The 14,374-nt window shown below is 40.6% G+C and overlaps 1 protein-coding gene across 1 annotated transcript in view; it reads left to right on the top strand.

Moving 5' to 3' along the window:
- The window catches only part of LOC131239802 (amine oxidase [copper-containing] zeta, peroxisomal), a 39,094-nt gene extending 30,387 nt beyond the window's left edge, over positions 1-8,707 (top strand). Inside the window, exons 10-12 of the mRNA XM_058237674.1 lie at positions 1,872-2,140; positions 3,262-3,343; positions 8,390-8,707. Coding sequence (XP_058093657.1) covers positions 1,872-2,140; positions 3,262-3,343; positions 8,390-8,509 — 471 coding nt within the window. The 3' untranslated portion in view covers positions 8,510-8,707. The remainder of the gene's footprint in view (positions 1-1,871; positions 2,141-3,261; positions 3,344-8,389) is intronic.
- The last annotated feature ends 5,667 nt before the right edge of the window (positions 8,708-14,374 follow it).

Here is a 14,374-nt window from a genome sequence, read left to right as displayed (position 1 = left end):
CATGCCACACCGATTGATCCACGTCTGAGAGTAGAGAGCCAATCTCGATAAGCCAGGTGGAAATCCTCTGGATGGTGTTTGCTGCCCTGAAGATCCGGTTCTCGAATCTAGCCCCGTTTTGCCCATCCAGATTTCCCAAATTAAAATTGGAGGGATCGAGCCCCTAAGGAGAAGGCGAAGGGAAGATGAGGAGGCTGCTAGCGTCCATTGCTGGATTCTGGCTTGAATAGATTGATCCTGCTTGAGGGGCAACCGAAAAAGACGGGCGAAGTGGCTCCAGACTGAGGTGGCAATGCTCCCGTGGCATAAAAGATGATTTAAATCTTCGACTTGTGGATCTGGATGAAGGGAAGCCTGAGCAGAGGTGGCAGCAGGGGACGCATGAGAGGGGAGATAGGGCGATGGGGTTGGAACAGTCCCAGGGAAGGGCCTACTGCAGCTGGCAGCGTGGGTGGATGGAGGGGCAGCACTAGTGTCTGATAGCAGGGGGAGGGCCTGGGAGAGAGGAGAGATGCCAGCAGCAATGTGCTGACCTGGGGGGAGGCTGAGAAAAGAGCCAGTCCCAGCTTGCAGCGAAAAATGAGGGAAGTCTAGATGATGGCCTGACGCAGGAGACTGGGCAGGTCACTCATAAGGCTGAACATTGGGGAGAGAGTTCAGCAGCAGGTTGGCTGAGAGAGGGATTGTCTCGGAGTGCAGAGGAGGATGAAGGGAGGCCTGATTCTGGACTGACATGGGAGGCTGAATAATTGGCAGAAGAGTCTGAATGCTGGGAGGAGAGGCCTGCAAAAAGATGGCTGGGATGTGCGAGTTGACGGAGGAGGGGTCACTCTACTCTCCAAAAGAAATTACACAGAGAGACCTTCCGAAAAGAAAAAGACAAACTACAAAGAGGGTAATGATGAGGAATTATCACTCCCAATACAAGGACTCTACTCTCCAAGAAGTCAAAATGCTTAAGAGGACAATGTACAAAGGTCTATAAAGTCTATAAAGTGTTGGCCAAAGCAACAAATTCAAAGTAGCTCTCATAAACACCTCTGTCGGATGACTGGGCACATCATGAAAAGTTCTGTTGTTCTGTTAGCCCATATTGACCATAAGCCCAGTACAGGGGAAAGCCTCAGTTGAAACTTCTGAGATCGAAAAGGGAAAAAAAAATAGAGATGCAGTGAAAGAAAAGATGAGTGAACTTACTGTATACTATTGTGTATCTCTCAAAAGTGTTCTATGCTTCAATCTATTAATATTTTTTTTGTTCCATGTCTAGGTATTTTCAAGCATAGATAATGTAGAAATGTCCCAAAGTAGTGGACAATAATGTTTTGAAAACAAATGGACACTTCGCATGCATTTGTTAAGGGGGTGTGTGTGTGTGAGACTGGTTAACTTACTGTATACTATTGTGTATCTCTCAAAAGTGTTCTATGCTTCATTCTATTAATATTTTTTTTTGTTCCATGTCTAGGTATTTTCAAGCATAAATAATGTAGAAATGTCCCAAAGTAGTGGACAATTATGTTTTGAAAACAAATGGACACTTAGCATGCATTTGTTAAGGGTGTGTGTGTGTGACTGTGTGTATTTGTGAGACTGGTTCAATGATTGGAATGCCAGTCTCTATTTCTAGTCAGTTACACATCTTGAATTTTGGTATTATTTCATCATTCAAACCAGTATGGTGTTCCTTATTTTTCTGTTAGTTCATGATTATTATATTCATGATTAAAAGTATGCTTGATCTTGTGCTTTTTTTATCTTTTATTTGACATCAGTGAATTAAAATGGAGAATGTTTATCTTTATGACTTTATACTTTATACATTTGGAGTGTAATGATTGATCCAAAATACCTGGAATTTATATATTCAGATCAGGAACACAAGAGCTGTCAATAGAACCGGTCAGCTAACAGGCTATAAACTTGTTCCTGGTTCAAATTGCTTGCCATTAGCTGGTCCAGAGGCCTTTTTTCTGAGGAGAGCTGCTTTCTTGAAGCACAATCTTTGGGTCACAGCGTATTCACGTGATGAGAAGTTTCCTGGAGGAGAGTTTCCTAATCAAAATCCACGGGTCAATGAGGGACTCACTACCTGGGTTAAGCAGAATCGGCCTCTTGAGGAATCTGATGTTGTTCTTTGGTTAGTTCCACTTTTCTGTTTCCATTAATTATTATCAGATTGTAATTTATTTCACTCAATTGCCTTGTGATGTTTGCAACATTTATGTCTTTTTTTATTCTTGGTTTTATTTTTATTAATTTTATTTTAGTTTAATTCTGATTCTTGTTTCTTTGATGTTGTTCATGATGTGAATTCGAATAATCCCATTTGGGAACACAAATGTCACTCTTCGATTAAGAGAAACTTATGAATAGTACCCTGGTGGTTTTTGGCCTATAAATGTAGGTTTGTCCCATGACAAGGCAAAGTTTTTATAGCTTGCAGGGACTATTATCGATGAGTTTAATGTTCAACTTTGCACATTCCAACATTATCAATCTAGTTGGAATCACCATATGTTCATAAATCATCCAAATGATGTTGTGCAGTATGTTGCTTTGTGTTTCTGCAACAACAATTTTCTTTTCACCGTCTTCTTGAACAAAAGGAATTGAAAAAAAAAAAGAAACGATAGAGTAATGGCGAAGTTGGTATTGTTATTTTAATTGATGGGTTTGTGTCTTCTCTCAAGAACAGTCATTATGGAGTAAATATCCAATGGCAAAGTGACCATATTGGCCAATTGATGCCTATGTGACCTAATTCTTGGGATTGTGATAAAGAACTCGAGGTTTAGTTTCCTTCAAAAGGGAGGGAAAACTGAGAGGAACATAAAATATCAAGAGAGGGACCAAAGAAAATTTCGGCATTTGTATGACCATGCTAAGGACATCATGATGACCAACCTTTATAGACACACACACGGACACACGCGCGCGCATGTGCGCCTGCGCACGTTGAAATATGAAAATTTCAGTACTTATCTTGCTGTTCTAGGCTGATTCTCAGGCTTGTAGAATCTATTTTCTGCTACTGTTTTTCTGTAAGTTAGTTTCATATCCTCTTCTATGAGCTTTCGGGCTGTGCGATTTGTGCATCTAGCAATTCCTTGTACCTTTTAATAGCATTTGTAAATTAACAAGAAAGATCTGTTTTCAAGTTCATGTAATATTGAATTCACTCTAAATTGACTTTTACCGCTTGGAATTCGTGCCCTTTCATGCAAGTTTATGTTATTCATGACTTGCCTTTCATTGCAGGTATGTCTTTGGAATTACACACATTCCTCGTTTGGAAGACTGGCCAGTCATGCCAGTAGAGCGCATTGGATTTATGCTTATGGTATTTTTCTCTCTTCAGTTTCATATCTGGATTTCACTCATATGCTCTATATGAATGGTTACATAAGTTTTAGCAAATAAATCCATATGTTGATAATTGATAAAAAGAACACGGTCAATTTCATAACACTATACTGGTTGGAACGGATGTCATGTACAGCATGGTGGGTCCCACAGAGGGTCGGGCACACCTGCTGGTTATGGTGGATGTGTGTGTGTGTAGACAGAAATAGCCCAGCAGTCTTCTGCGAGCGAGACTGCAAAAATAGGGATTCTGCGAGCAAAGGAGTGGTGGCTTGGGTGTGTCCCGCCGTGATGTGTTTCCAAAATCCACTCTAACCGTCAGGTGCCTAATCGCGTTTTAGGTTGTACTAAAAAAACCAGGCAGATTTGTGATTCAGGTGGGCCACACCAAGGGAAACAATTGAGGGCTTGGTTTTTTATGGGGCCCACCATGATGCGTATGTACAATCCACTCCGACCATCAGTTGCATCATCCATCTTTAGGCCTATGGACCAAAAATCAGGCTGACCCATGATTCAGGTGCAGCACACCAAAGGAAACAGTTGGGAGAGGTACAAGGCCCACTGTAATGATTATGTGAAATCCACTACCATCAGCTGCCTTGTGAAAAGTTATGCTTGGGATCCCCATCGTTAGACCTATCCATGATTTATGTGGGCCACGCCAAAGGAAACAGTTTGGAGGGTGGGTCTCCCCCTGCATGCTATTTTCATTCATGTGGTCCACCTGGATCATGGATGTGGCTGAATTTTGGGCTCCAGGCCTAAGGTTGGCTGACGCATCTGATGTTGGAGTGGATTTCACATACACATTATGGTGGGGCCCACCCAACCCTATGGTATTTGCTTGCACATAACATGAATAACAATCTGGTTTGCAGCAGAACCCCCCCTTCTCCATCCATCCATCTATATATAGGGAAAAAGGCACTATGAGGTCGATCTTATGGGAGCTTCCCATGAGGTCTAGATTTGTGGGCCCTTGTGATGTGTGTCGGACATCCACCCCATCAATCAGATGCACTCTTCCATGTTGGGCCATGGGCCTCAAAATCAGGCCCATCCATGACTTAGGTGGGTCACACCGCAAATAGAAGTTGAGAGTGGATCCCCACCCATCGAAACCTTCTTGATTGTTTATAGGGTCCACTGAGATGAGGTTCATTCATCCAACCCATCTGTTGTGTGTCCCACTTGTATAAGTGGTCACTAAATTTCAGGCCATTCTAAAACTCAGGTGGGCCTCACCAAGTGCTTTTAGATGTTTTAGGCTTGATTTTACATGATTTCAGATGGTGTGACCCACATGAGTTCTAGATATAGCTGATTTTTGGGATAATCCTATAAGTTAAGAGGCAATGTTCGAAATATCGGTATCGCGTTATGTATCGCACCCTTGGGATATAGATATGTATCGGTTAGCACATGGGATATATCAGTTATGTCGGTCGTTGTTGTTAGAAATATAGGGAAATTGGTCGAATTTTTCAATGAAACTCAAGTGATTATTAAAAAAAACATCAATACACACTTATAAATAAAAACATTATAAAAAACAAGTGCACATAATATGTTTTCTTTATATGCGGTCCCAATCTATTTGTTGTCTAACTGAATTCATGCAAGTATATTTAAAGTCTATTCATATAATTTATAAATTTAAGAAGACGTGGAAATACAAGCAATATATTCAAAAGCAAAAGAAGAATCACTAGATCAGGTTACATACATGTTTGATTTTTTGTTTGGACACAAATTGCAACCGATTTGTGAAAAATTGAGAAATTTAGGATTTTTTTTTTTTTCAAGTTTCTGTGACTCAGCCTTTCTCTTCCAAATCCCGAAATCGAAGCTTCCAATCCATGATTTTTCATGCAAAACATGAAAATCCTGGTTTTGTAACAATTTAACATTGATTTAACGTATGATTTATAGAAAAAAAAAGGATCAAAAATTGAAAATGCTCACTGGATCGAACATGTGGGATATATCCCACTACTAGAGCGTTTCGTATTGCACAGGTGGGACACGAGATATATCATGGGATATATCAGCCGATATCGTTGATGCTTAAAACATTGGCTAGAGGGGACCTACCAAATACATGGTGTGGATGTCTGACACACATCGCTATGGGGCCCATAGAGCACAGAGCTTGACCTTGTGTGAGCTCTCGGGAGGTTGACCTAATCGACTGTGTGGGTTTGTGTATGTGTGTAGGGATGGAGGGAGGGACCACAAGTGGCTCACCATACAAAAAATTCCCAGCCATTGCTAAATAGAAAAACACAAATATTGTCCACTCAATAAGTGTCCATTGTTGACTTTTCCAAAAGGCGATCCTTATGATGGGGCCAACCTATTGGACAAGTTGGATGTAGTACATCCATGAAAGGTTAAAAGTTATTTGCTGGCCGGCCTGTAACTTAATAGTCCAACTGGTTGGACTTGAGACCTTCACACGCACATACACACAGACACGCGCGCGCCCACACAGAGGGAGGAAGTGATGTAGGACAATTAACCACTCGCTCTAAAAGCTCGAACTGTTAGAGTATGGTGAATTAATCCATTTATCTTATAGCCCAGGCGCATCAATCACCCCTGGTAAGGAGTCTCGAACACGAGACCTTCCCCGTGCGCCCCAAATCGCATGGGTCACCCACCCCAAGTGTGCCCTCACATCCAACAGGCAACCCCACTTGAGCCCAGTGTGAAAATGCCCGTGCATTAATCACCCCCGGTGAGGAGTCTCGAACACGAGACCTCCCGCTTTGATACCAATTTGATGCAGGACAATTAACCACTTGCTCTAAAAGCTCGAACTGTTAGAGTATGGTGAATTAATCCATTTATCTTATAGCCCAGGCCCCACATCTCATGGGTTTTAGGACCTCGGCCGAACCCCCTTCGTGGGCCCCAAATCACATGGGCCGCTGACCCTGAGTGTGTCCCCGCATCCCACGGGCTACCCCACTCGAGCCCGGCGTGAAATGCGCATTAATCACCCCTAGTAAGGAGTCTCGAACACGAGACCTCTCCCGTGGGCCCCAAATCGCATGGGTCACCCACCCCAAGTGTGCTCCTGCATCCAACAAGCGACCCCACTTGAGCCCAGTGTGAAAATGCCCCTGCATTAGGAAGGAGGTGTGTGGCTGCATCTAAGGTATTCCATAATGGTAACGGTGGCTGTAATGGCCACCAACGTTACCTTTACAATACGGGGTGTAACAACCGTTACGGGGGCTGTAAGTAAAAACCTCTTTTTTCAATGAAAAAAAAATCCGAAAAACCTATACCGGCCCCATAATTCAATTACGAGGCTATTACGCCTTTACGAGGGGCGTAATGGGCCATTACGGGGGCCGTAATAGCTTTTACGGATCAATTTTTTGTAATGGCCATAATGGCACACCACTGCATCACCATTTAAGCCTTATCTCAACTAATTGGGGTCAGGTACACCAACATGAATCCTGTTCCACCATTTCACTCTTTCAAGGACCATATCAAAAGTCATTAAGTTTTTTCTTACTACCTCAACCGACATCCTTTTGGGCCTCCCTCTTGCCTTTTAGAACCTTCCAACTTGAACTCACTCACTTGTAACCAGTACAGTTCCTGGTCTCTGTTGAACATGACCAAATCATCTGAGTCTACTTTCCCTTGCTGCTATAGATGCTACTTCTAAGTCCCCCCTTATGCATTCATTTCTAGTTCTATCCTTCCTCGTCTTGCCATTCATCCTTCTCAACTTGTTTCGGCAATGCTCATCATAGGAACATGTTATTCCTAAGTGCTCAACATTCTGCTCCATAAAGCATGGACGGTCTTATAGCTATCCTATAGAACTTCTGCTTTAGTTTGATTGATACATGACAATCACAAACCTCCGGAGGCCCATCTTCACTTTTTCCACCCAACTATGAGCAACATCCTTCTTGATCTCTCCATTCTTCATCAATTACCGACCCAAGATAAACATGGTCATTTTGGGGTTCTTGGTCAGCATCTCAACTAATTCCTTGTTTCTACTCCCATTGTTACTATAATTGCATTCCATATACTCTGTTTTAGTCCAACTAATTTAAAAACCTTTAGATTCTTAAGCATCCCTTCATAGTTCTAGTTGCATGCATGCCTTCCTCATCTTGTCAATCAAAACTAATATCTGCAAACAACATACGCAATAGGGACCTCTTCTTGTATATGCCTTGTCTATAACAAATGCCAGAAGATATAGGCTTAATGCCAATCCCTGGTGCGGTTCCTAGGATTTGGAACTGTGAATCTTTAGAGGGGGAATGATGGATCCAACAAGAATCCAAGATGAAATACAAATCCATGATTCTGAAGCAGGAGATTTTAATACATGGAAGAATCCTTCAACTAATGGTCAATCCATGATCTTGCTGATATGATTTGTTTGTCTTGTTTGTTCTTCTATTTATGTATTCATAACAAAATTTCTTTCAATGAAAATATTCAAAATGCAATAGTTTAATATAATTTGGATTAAGCATGATGAGGAATATAGTTTAACTTCAATGCCTCTCTAATGCCAACCTACAAAGAAATATATTTAAACTGTTCTTGCATGATGAGGAACATCTTTTTATGGTCATATTGCACAGAGGAAAGGCTAACACCCTTAAAAGAACCCCATAACCATCTGTCCAAGAGGCAAATATTGACCAGAATCTAGCAACTATTCTCTAGCCTTTATTCCCTTTCGTGAATATTGGTGCACTTGCTTCTATTCTCAATCCAAGAGGCTTCTTGATTATGGTGTGTGAGCCTTTTGTGGACATTCCTCCCGCAATTTATCTCTGCCTGCAAAGCATTTATCTTTCTTCTTTGCATATCTGTTTTCAACATTTCATTGTACACGGTATGTCATGCGGCATGATGTTTGCATCTTATGCGTGAACATCACATGCTCCGCTATACATGTAGACATGCATAAGAAGTGAAATGGAGAAAAATCTACAATCATGTTACATGTTTGGTTTTGCTTGTGCAGCCTCATGGTTTCTTCAACTGCTCCCCAGCAGTGGATGTTCCACCCAGTGCCAGTGAGATAGATATCAAGGACAGCGTGATAACGAAGCCTATACAGAATGGTTTGATTGCAAAACTTTGAGGATCAATCGACATTATATCTCTTTGTTGCTCCCTTTGCGTTAAACATTGGTACATGTAAGAATAATTTGGACAGATTGGTTTGCATGTTGGCAAGTTTTAGCACTGATGGTTGCGTCTTAGTAATGGTGGCTCCATGTTATTTTGTGTAACCAACTACTTGGATTGATGCTTCATGCTTTAGTTGTTTGCCTAGCAATTGCTCCTCTGTGACATCACATGGGTTGCTTGCTGATTTGGGTTGGGGATCAATACTCTGGGTGGGACTGTGTTGGCACGTGATTAGCCTCTGCTAAAGCTAGGTTATGAGGGATGATCCATGTTGGCAGGGCTTTGTAGGGCCTACTATGATGTCTGGTTTGCCAGCTCATTTTAGGCCATGAGCCCCAAATTGAAGAATATCGGAAGTTCAAGTGGACCACACCACAGGAAACAGTGGAGATTGAACGCATAGTGTTGAAAACTTCTTTGAGGCTACAGAAGTCATTACTGTGAGCCCTAGGAAGGTTTCAACGGCCCCACCGTTTCCTGTGGTCTGGTCCACCTGTGCTTTGGATATGCTTCAATTTTGGGCTCATGACTTGAATTGAGCTGGCAAAACAGATGGATGGTGTGAATAAAACACCAACATCCAGGTGGACCCACCTGGTGGTAGGCGATAGCAGGGTCACCAGGCAATCCGCTTCTGGTTACAAGAACCGGGAGAACAGGACTTTTGCCTGATGGGTGGTCGGTTGTTCTACTTTTACCAACGTACAGGCGTTTGGATCCGTAAGTTACTTGAGCCTTAAGTAGCTTATCTTGATTTTTACTTGAAGTAACTTTAAATAAAAAAATTATTTAAAAAAAGGTTCTTATTATTGATCATAAACTAAACTTATCTCAAATAAGTTAGTTATCTACTAACTTATTTGGTGGTAACCAAAGGGGCCCTTAAAAAGCTTTTAAGTCTACAATGTTTGGGTGAAAGGTCATAACTTGAAGCCCTAAGCTGCAAGGGGGGGCCCACTGATGTCTGTGTTATGTCTGTCCACTTTAGTCCAATGGCTGTGCCAGCAGTGATGTAAAAAATCAGGCAGATTCGAAATCGAAGTGGGCCAGACCACAAGAAACATGTTTCAGATGAGGGTGAATATTTGTTGTGTTTTCTTTACATCTTTGTCAACGGGTGGCATGTAAACATGATGGTGGGGTTTAGGAAGGTTCCAGCGGTGGCCTCGGTTGCTAAACCCTGCTGTTTCCTCGTAAATGAGCTGGGAACACGGAAGGACATAGTTGATACAGCAAGGACCGATGTGGGGGTTATGGGGGATATTCCTGTAACCTCTGGCTACAAATATGGTAGGAATAGTATTGTGACTCAAGAATTAAGTTGCATTGTGCTGTGGGGAATTATTCTCGGGCTGTACGCCCAACAAAGACTCACCTTCTATGGACATAAACTACACAAATCCCCGTATGAATACCACCTAATAAGTAACACTCTTCTTTCTTTTTCTTTTCTTTTTTTTTTTTTCTTTTTTTTTTTTTTTTTTTTTTTGAAGTTAGTTTGGTAAGCAAATAAAGTAACGTGATGAAAGTTATCTCCATCAGTTTCTTTTATCCTCTCTCTCTCCCCCATGTGATGGATGGTCCATATCAAAGGAGGCCTCGCATGATTCAAAGGTGGGCGCACATGATGGACAGTCCACGTCAAAGGTGGGCTCCACATTATGGATGACCCACGTTAAGGTGCGCCCACATAATGGATTGTCCACATCAAAGGTAGGCCCTTAATGATGAATGATCCACATCTAAAGTGGGGCCCTACACGATGGATGACCCATATTAAAAGTGGGGCCCACACAATGGATGGTCCATATCAAAGGTGGGCTCCACATGAGGCGAGGTGGATATATAAGGTGGCCCTACATTATGGACAATAACATTGAAAGTGGGCCCTCATAATGGATGGTCCACATCAAAGGTTGGACCCTGATGATGAATGGCCCACATCGAAGGTGTGCCCCAAAGGTCCACATCAAGGGTGGGCTCTACACGACAGGTGGTGGACATTGAAGGTGGGCCACACATGATGGATAATTTATTTTGATGGTGGGCCCCACATAATGGACGATCCACATCAAAGGTATTGATGATGAATGGGCTACACCAAGGTGAGCCCCACATGATGGACGGTCCACATCCAAAGTGGGCTCCACATGATGGGTGGTTGATATTAAAGTTGGGCCTCACATGATGACAATAACATTGATGGTGGGCCCCACATGATATATGACCCATATTAAAGTAGTCCGCACATGAGGACAGAAAATCAAAATAAACATCTCAGATCAGCACACAATCATTTGGAATATTATTGTCATCTTGAAATCTTTATCTTCATCTTACATACTCGAACTTGAAAAAAAAAATTATGCTTCACGATTCCATAATCCAACGAATTTTGTTGTTAAATTCAGTTTACATCGAGAGTTGGCCCCTAATGATGAATGACCCACATCCAAGGCGGGCATTGTTTAATGGGCGACCCACTTCAAATTTGGGCCCTATATGATGGATGGTCCACATTAAAGATGGGCCCGCATAATGGATGGCCTACATCGAAGGTGGGCCTCGCTTGATGGATAGCCCACATAAAAGGTGGGCCTCGCAAGGTGGATGGTCCATATTGAAGGTAGGGTGCATATAGTGGACGGTTCACATTGAAGGCAAGGCCAAAGTGGGCCCAACATAATGAACATTCACATCAAAGGTGGGGCCTACATGATGGATGGTGGATATTAAGGTTGGATCGAACAAACTTGAGGAGTAAGTACTTATGTGATGTTGGAAATCAAACGAACTTTTCTACCTTTTAGCTAATATGTATGTGTTTTACTAAATGTACTTATTTGCTGAATAAATAGAAACAAGATAAGCTACTCGAGGCATAAGTAGCTTATGTAAAGTAACTTATGATCCAAGCACCTTTTAAGTGTCCATCATTTTATCCATTGAAAGTGAATCTTGGCTTATTTGTCTTGATGAAAAGTTTCAAAGTTGTGAGGTGTACTTAGGTATTTTGATCAAATGCATGGAGTCCTACCAAATTACTCTATTTCATAGATGGCCGAGAAGCCTACCAAAGTATGATAACTTACGAGAAAAATGGATTATTGTGTTCAATATGCAATCATATGTTGTTCTCATAATACAATGTAGAGTGCATTGAGTTATGTCCATTCAAGTTTACTTTCCCTCATCTTGTTAACTACTAGTGTTACTCCCAGGTAGGTTTTAAATGGCTATATTATATAGCTAGTAGCTTAGCCTTAATCGCTACATGGCTCATGAAAATAGCTTAAGTCGCATGTAGCTTATGCTACATGATAATTTGGATACGCTACATATAGTGTAGCTCATATTACAGGTTATTTTTTAGTACAACATTAAAATCAATTAATGTTTTTGATGATTTATTATAATTTTTTTCTAAATAAAAATAAAATAATCTTTCCAATGCTTTTAGTAAATAAACATATTGTTCCTTAACTACTGAACATCTTATTCTATAAAGTATGGTTAGTCTTATAGGTATCTTATAAAAATTTCCTTTCAGTTTGTGTGGTATTGGTGAGTGTCAAATATTGCATATTTTTCCTTGCCTATATCTTAGTTTTATGAACATAATAGCGCTTAATTGATATATTTATGCACGTTTGTCTTGCCAGGTGATTTCCAGAGCTTTAGGTGAAACGGATGCTAAAAGCATGGATTTGATGCTCAAGATTGGCCAAAGCAAGGATTGCATATTTGGAGGCCAAGATTAAAGATTTTAAAAGTCAAAAATCCAAGAAAACTAAGTGAAGAAGGAAGAAAATCAAATTTGCAAAGTACAGAAATTCACGAGTTGCTGAACTTGACTATTCGATGTTATCGACCACACTTTGATTATATCAAAGTAAGTGTACGATGTCATTGAAGAACGATTGATCACATCGAGATTTTAGTAAAAATTCAAGTTTGTTGCTTGACAATTGGGTGCAAAGTTCGATTCCATCAAATACCCTTCGATTCCATCGAAGGCAAGTTTCGATGTCATCGAAGTCAGTTCGATGACATAGAGAATTTCTGAATTTTCAAGCTCAACTCACTGGACAGTTCTGGACCAATTTCGATTGCATCGAGGAGATTTTCAATGACATTGAAGATCGAGAGATGACATCGAAGACTTAAGAAGTGCGAACAATGCGAAGTTTCCAATTCAAATTCAACTTGAACTCCAACCTTCGATGATATCGAAGTGCCATTGAATGTGCATAGCGTGCATAAAATTGAGACAGTTTCTAAAGTTGGTCGAATAAAGCCTATATATTTAGGCTCTCCAAGGGATTCTAAACACGAATTATGATTAGAGGAGTAGAGCAAATGGCGTAGTATCTTCCAAGGAGTTCCTTCTTTTTCCTTAATTTTTCATATTTTTCTTTAAGAGTTTTAGCTTAATCATGTTTTTGGTTGGTTGTGAAGCTTGTAGTTTATTTTGATGCTTATTCTATTTTGATTCAAGTTTATGTTGAACTTTCATTGATTTCTATTTTGAATGAATGAATATTTTCAGTTTTCTATGATTTATTGTGTCTGAAATTACAGTAGATTCTTGGGAAGCTTTTGATATCTTCTTATCTATTTTGTAATCGTGTGATCTGTAAAATTCGTGATTCATAAAATTCATCATCCAGCATCGTCTATGGGCATGGTTGGTGCTTCATGTGTGAACTAATTCAATGAAGTTCAGCACCATATTATAATTTAACTGCTCTATCTTCCAACTCGATAGAATAAGACTTTGATTCTAGTTGTGTTTGATTGAATCAAGTAGAGTAGAATCAAAATAGCTACAAGTGGATCCTTAGCCCTCTAGTTTCTATTACTTTATAGATTTAATTCACAACAATTTCTCTCTAAATTTTCAGATTTTCGATTACTAGTTTTAGTTATTTTCAGAATACGTATAAGGTAAGTCCCTGTGGATTCGACCTTGGCCTCATCGAGTTATTAGTACAATGCAACCCTACACTTAGGGTTGTGAACAAGTTTTTGGCACTGTTACTGGGGACTTCAATTGCATTTTTCTGAAATTGATTAGTGTTGGAATTAGTCTAGGGTTATGATTTGTTTCTGCTGCATGTTTAGAACTAGTATGTTTTTCTGTTTTGTAGCAACTAACACAACACTCCTGATTCAGTAACTTCTTTCCAACTTCTCTTTTTTGATTTCTTATTTCTATAGTTTCTTCTTAGCTTTTAGTTTTGGAACTTGAGGACTGAGAGTGTTTTATGCCCAAGTGGGTTCGTGACAACACTCTATAACTCTTAAAGTGAATGAGGATTGGTCGAAGGATTGCTTATCTATCACTGGATTAAACATCATCTAAGATCACCTGAATTGATAGAAACAATGGCTGCGAATCAACCGCACCAACCAGTTGAGGAACACTAAGATGAGAATGAGGTGCATAGTGCTCCTATGCCAAGAACATTGAGAGATTATATCCAACTAGGGAGGGCAAGTACACCTTCCTGCATAGTGTTTCCACACAATGTAGGAAATGTGGGCTTTAAATCGGGAGTGATCCAGCTTGTTCTGAAGTTTCATGGACTTGATTATGAAAGTCCATACCTACATGTCAAAGAGTTCGATGAGATTGTAGCGACTTAGCACTTCTCGAATGTGTCCGATGATATTGTGAGGCTTAAATTATTTCCCCTCTCTTTGAAAGAGAAGGTCAAGTCATGGTTACATGCCCTTCGAGTAAGATCAATAGGGACTTGGCCTGAGATGACCTGAGAGTTCCTTAAAAAGTTCTTCCCAGTTCACATGACCA

This window comes from Magnolia sinica, chromosome 3, assembly GCF_029962835.1.
Source record: "Magnolia sinica isolate HGM2019 chromosome 3, MsV1, whole genome shotgun sequence".
NCBI lineage: Eukaryota > Viridiplantae > Streptophyta > Magnoliopsida > Magnoliales > Magnoliaceae > Magnolia > Magnolia sinica.
Note: the sequence above shows the minus strand (reverse complement) of the source record. Positions and strands in the feature narration are given on the sequence as shown.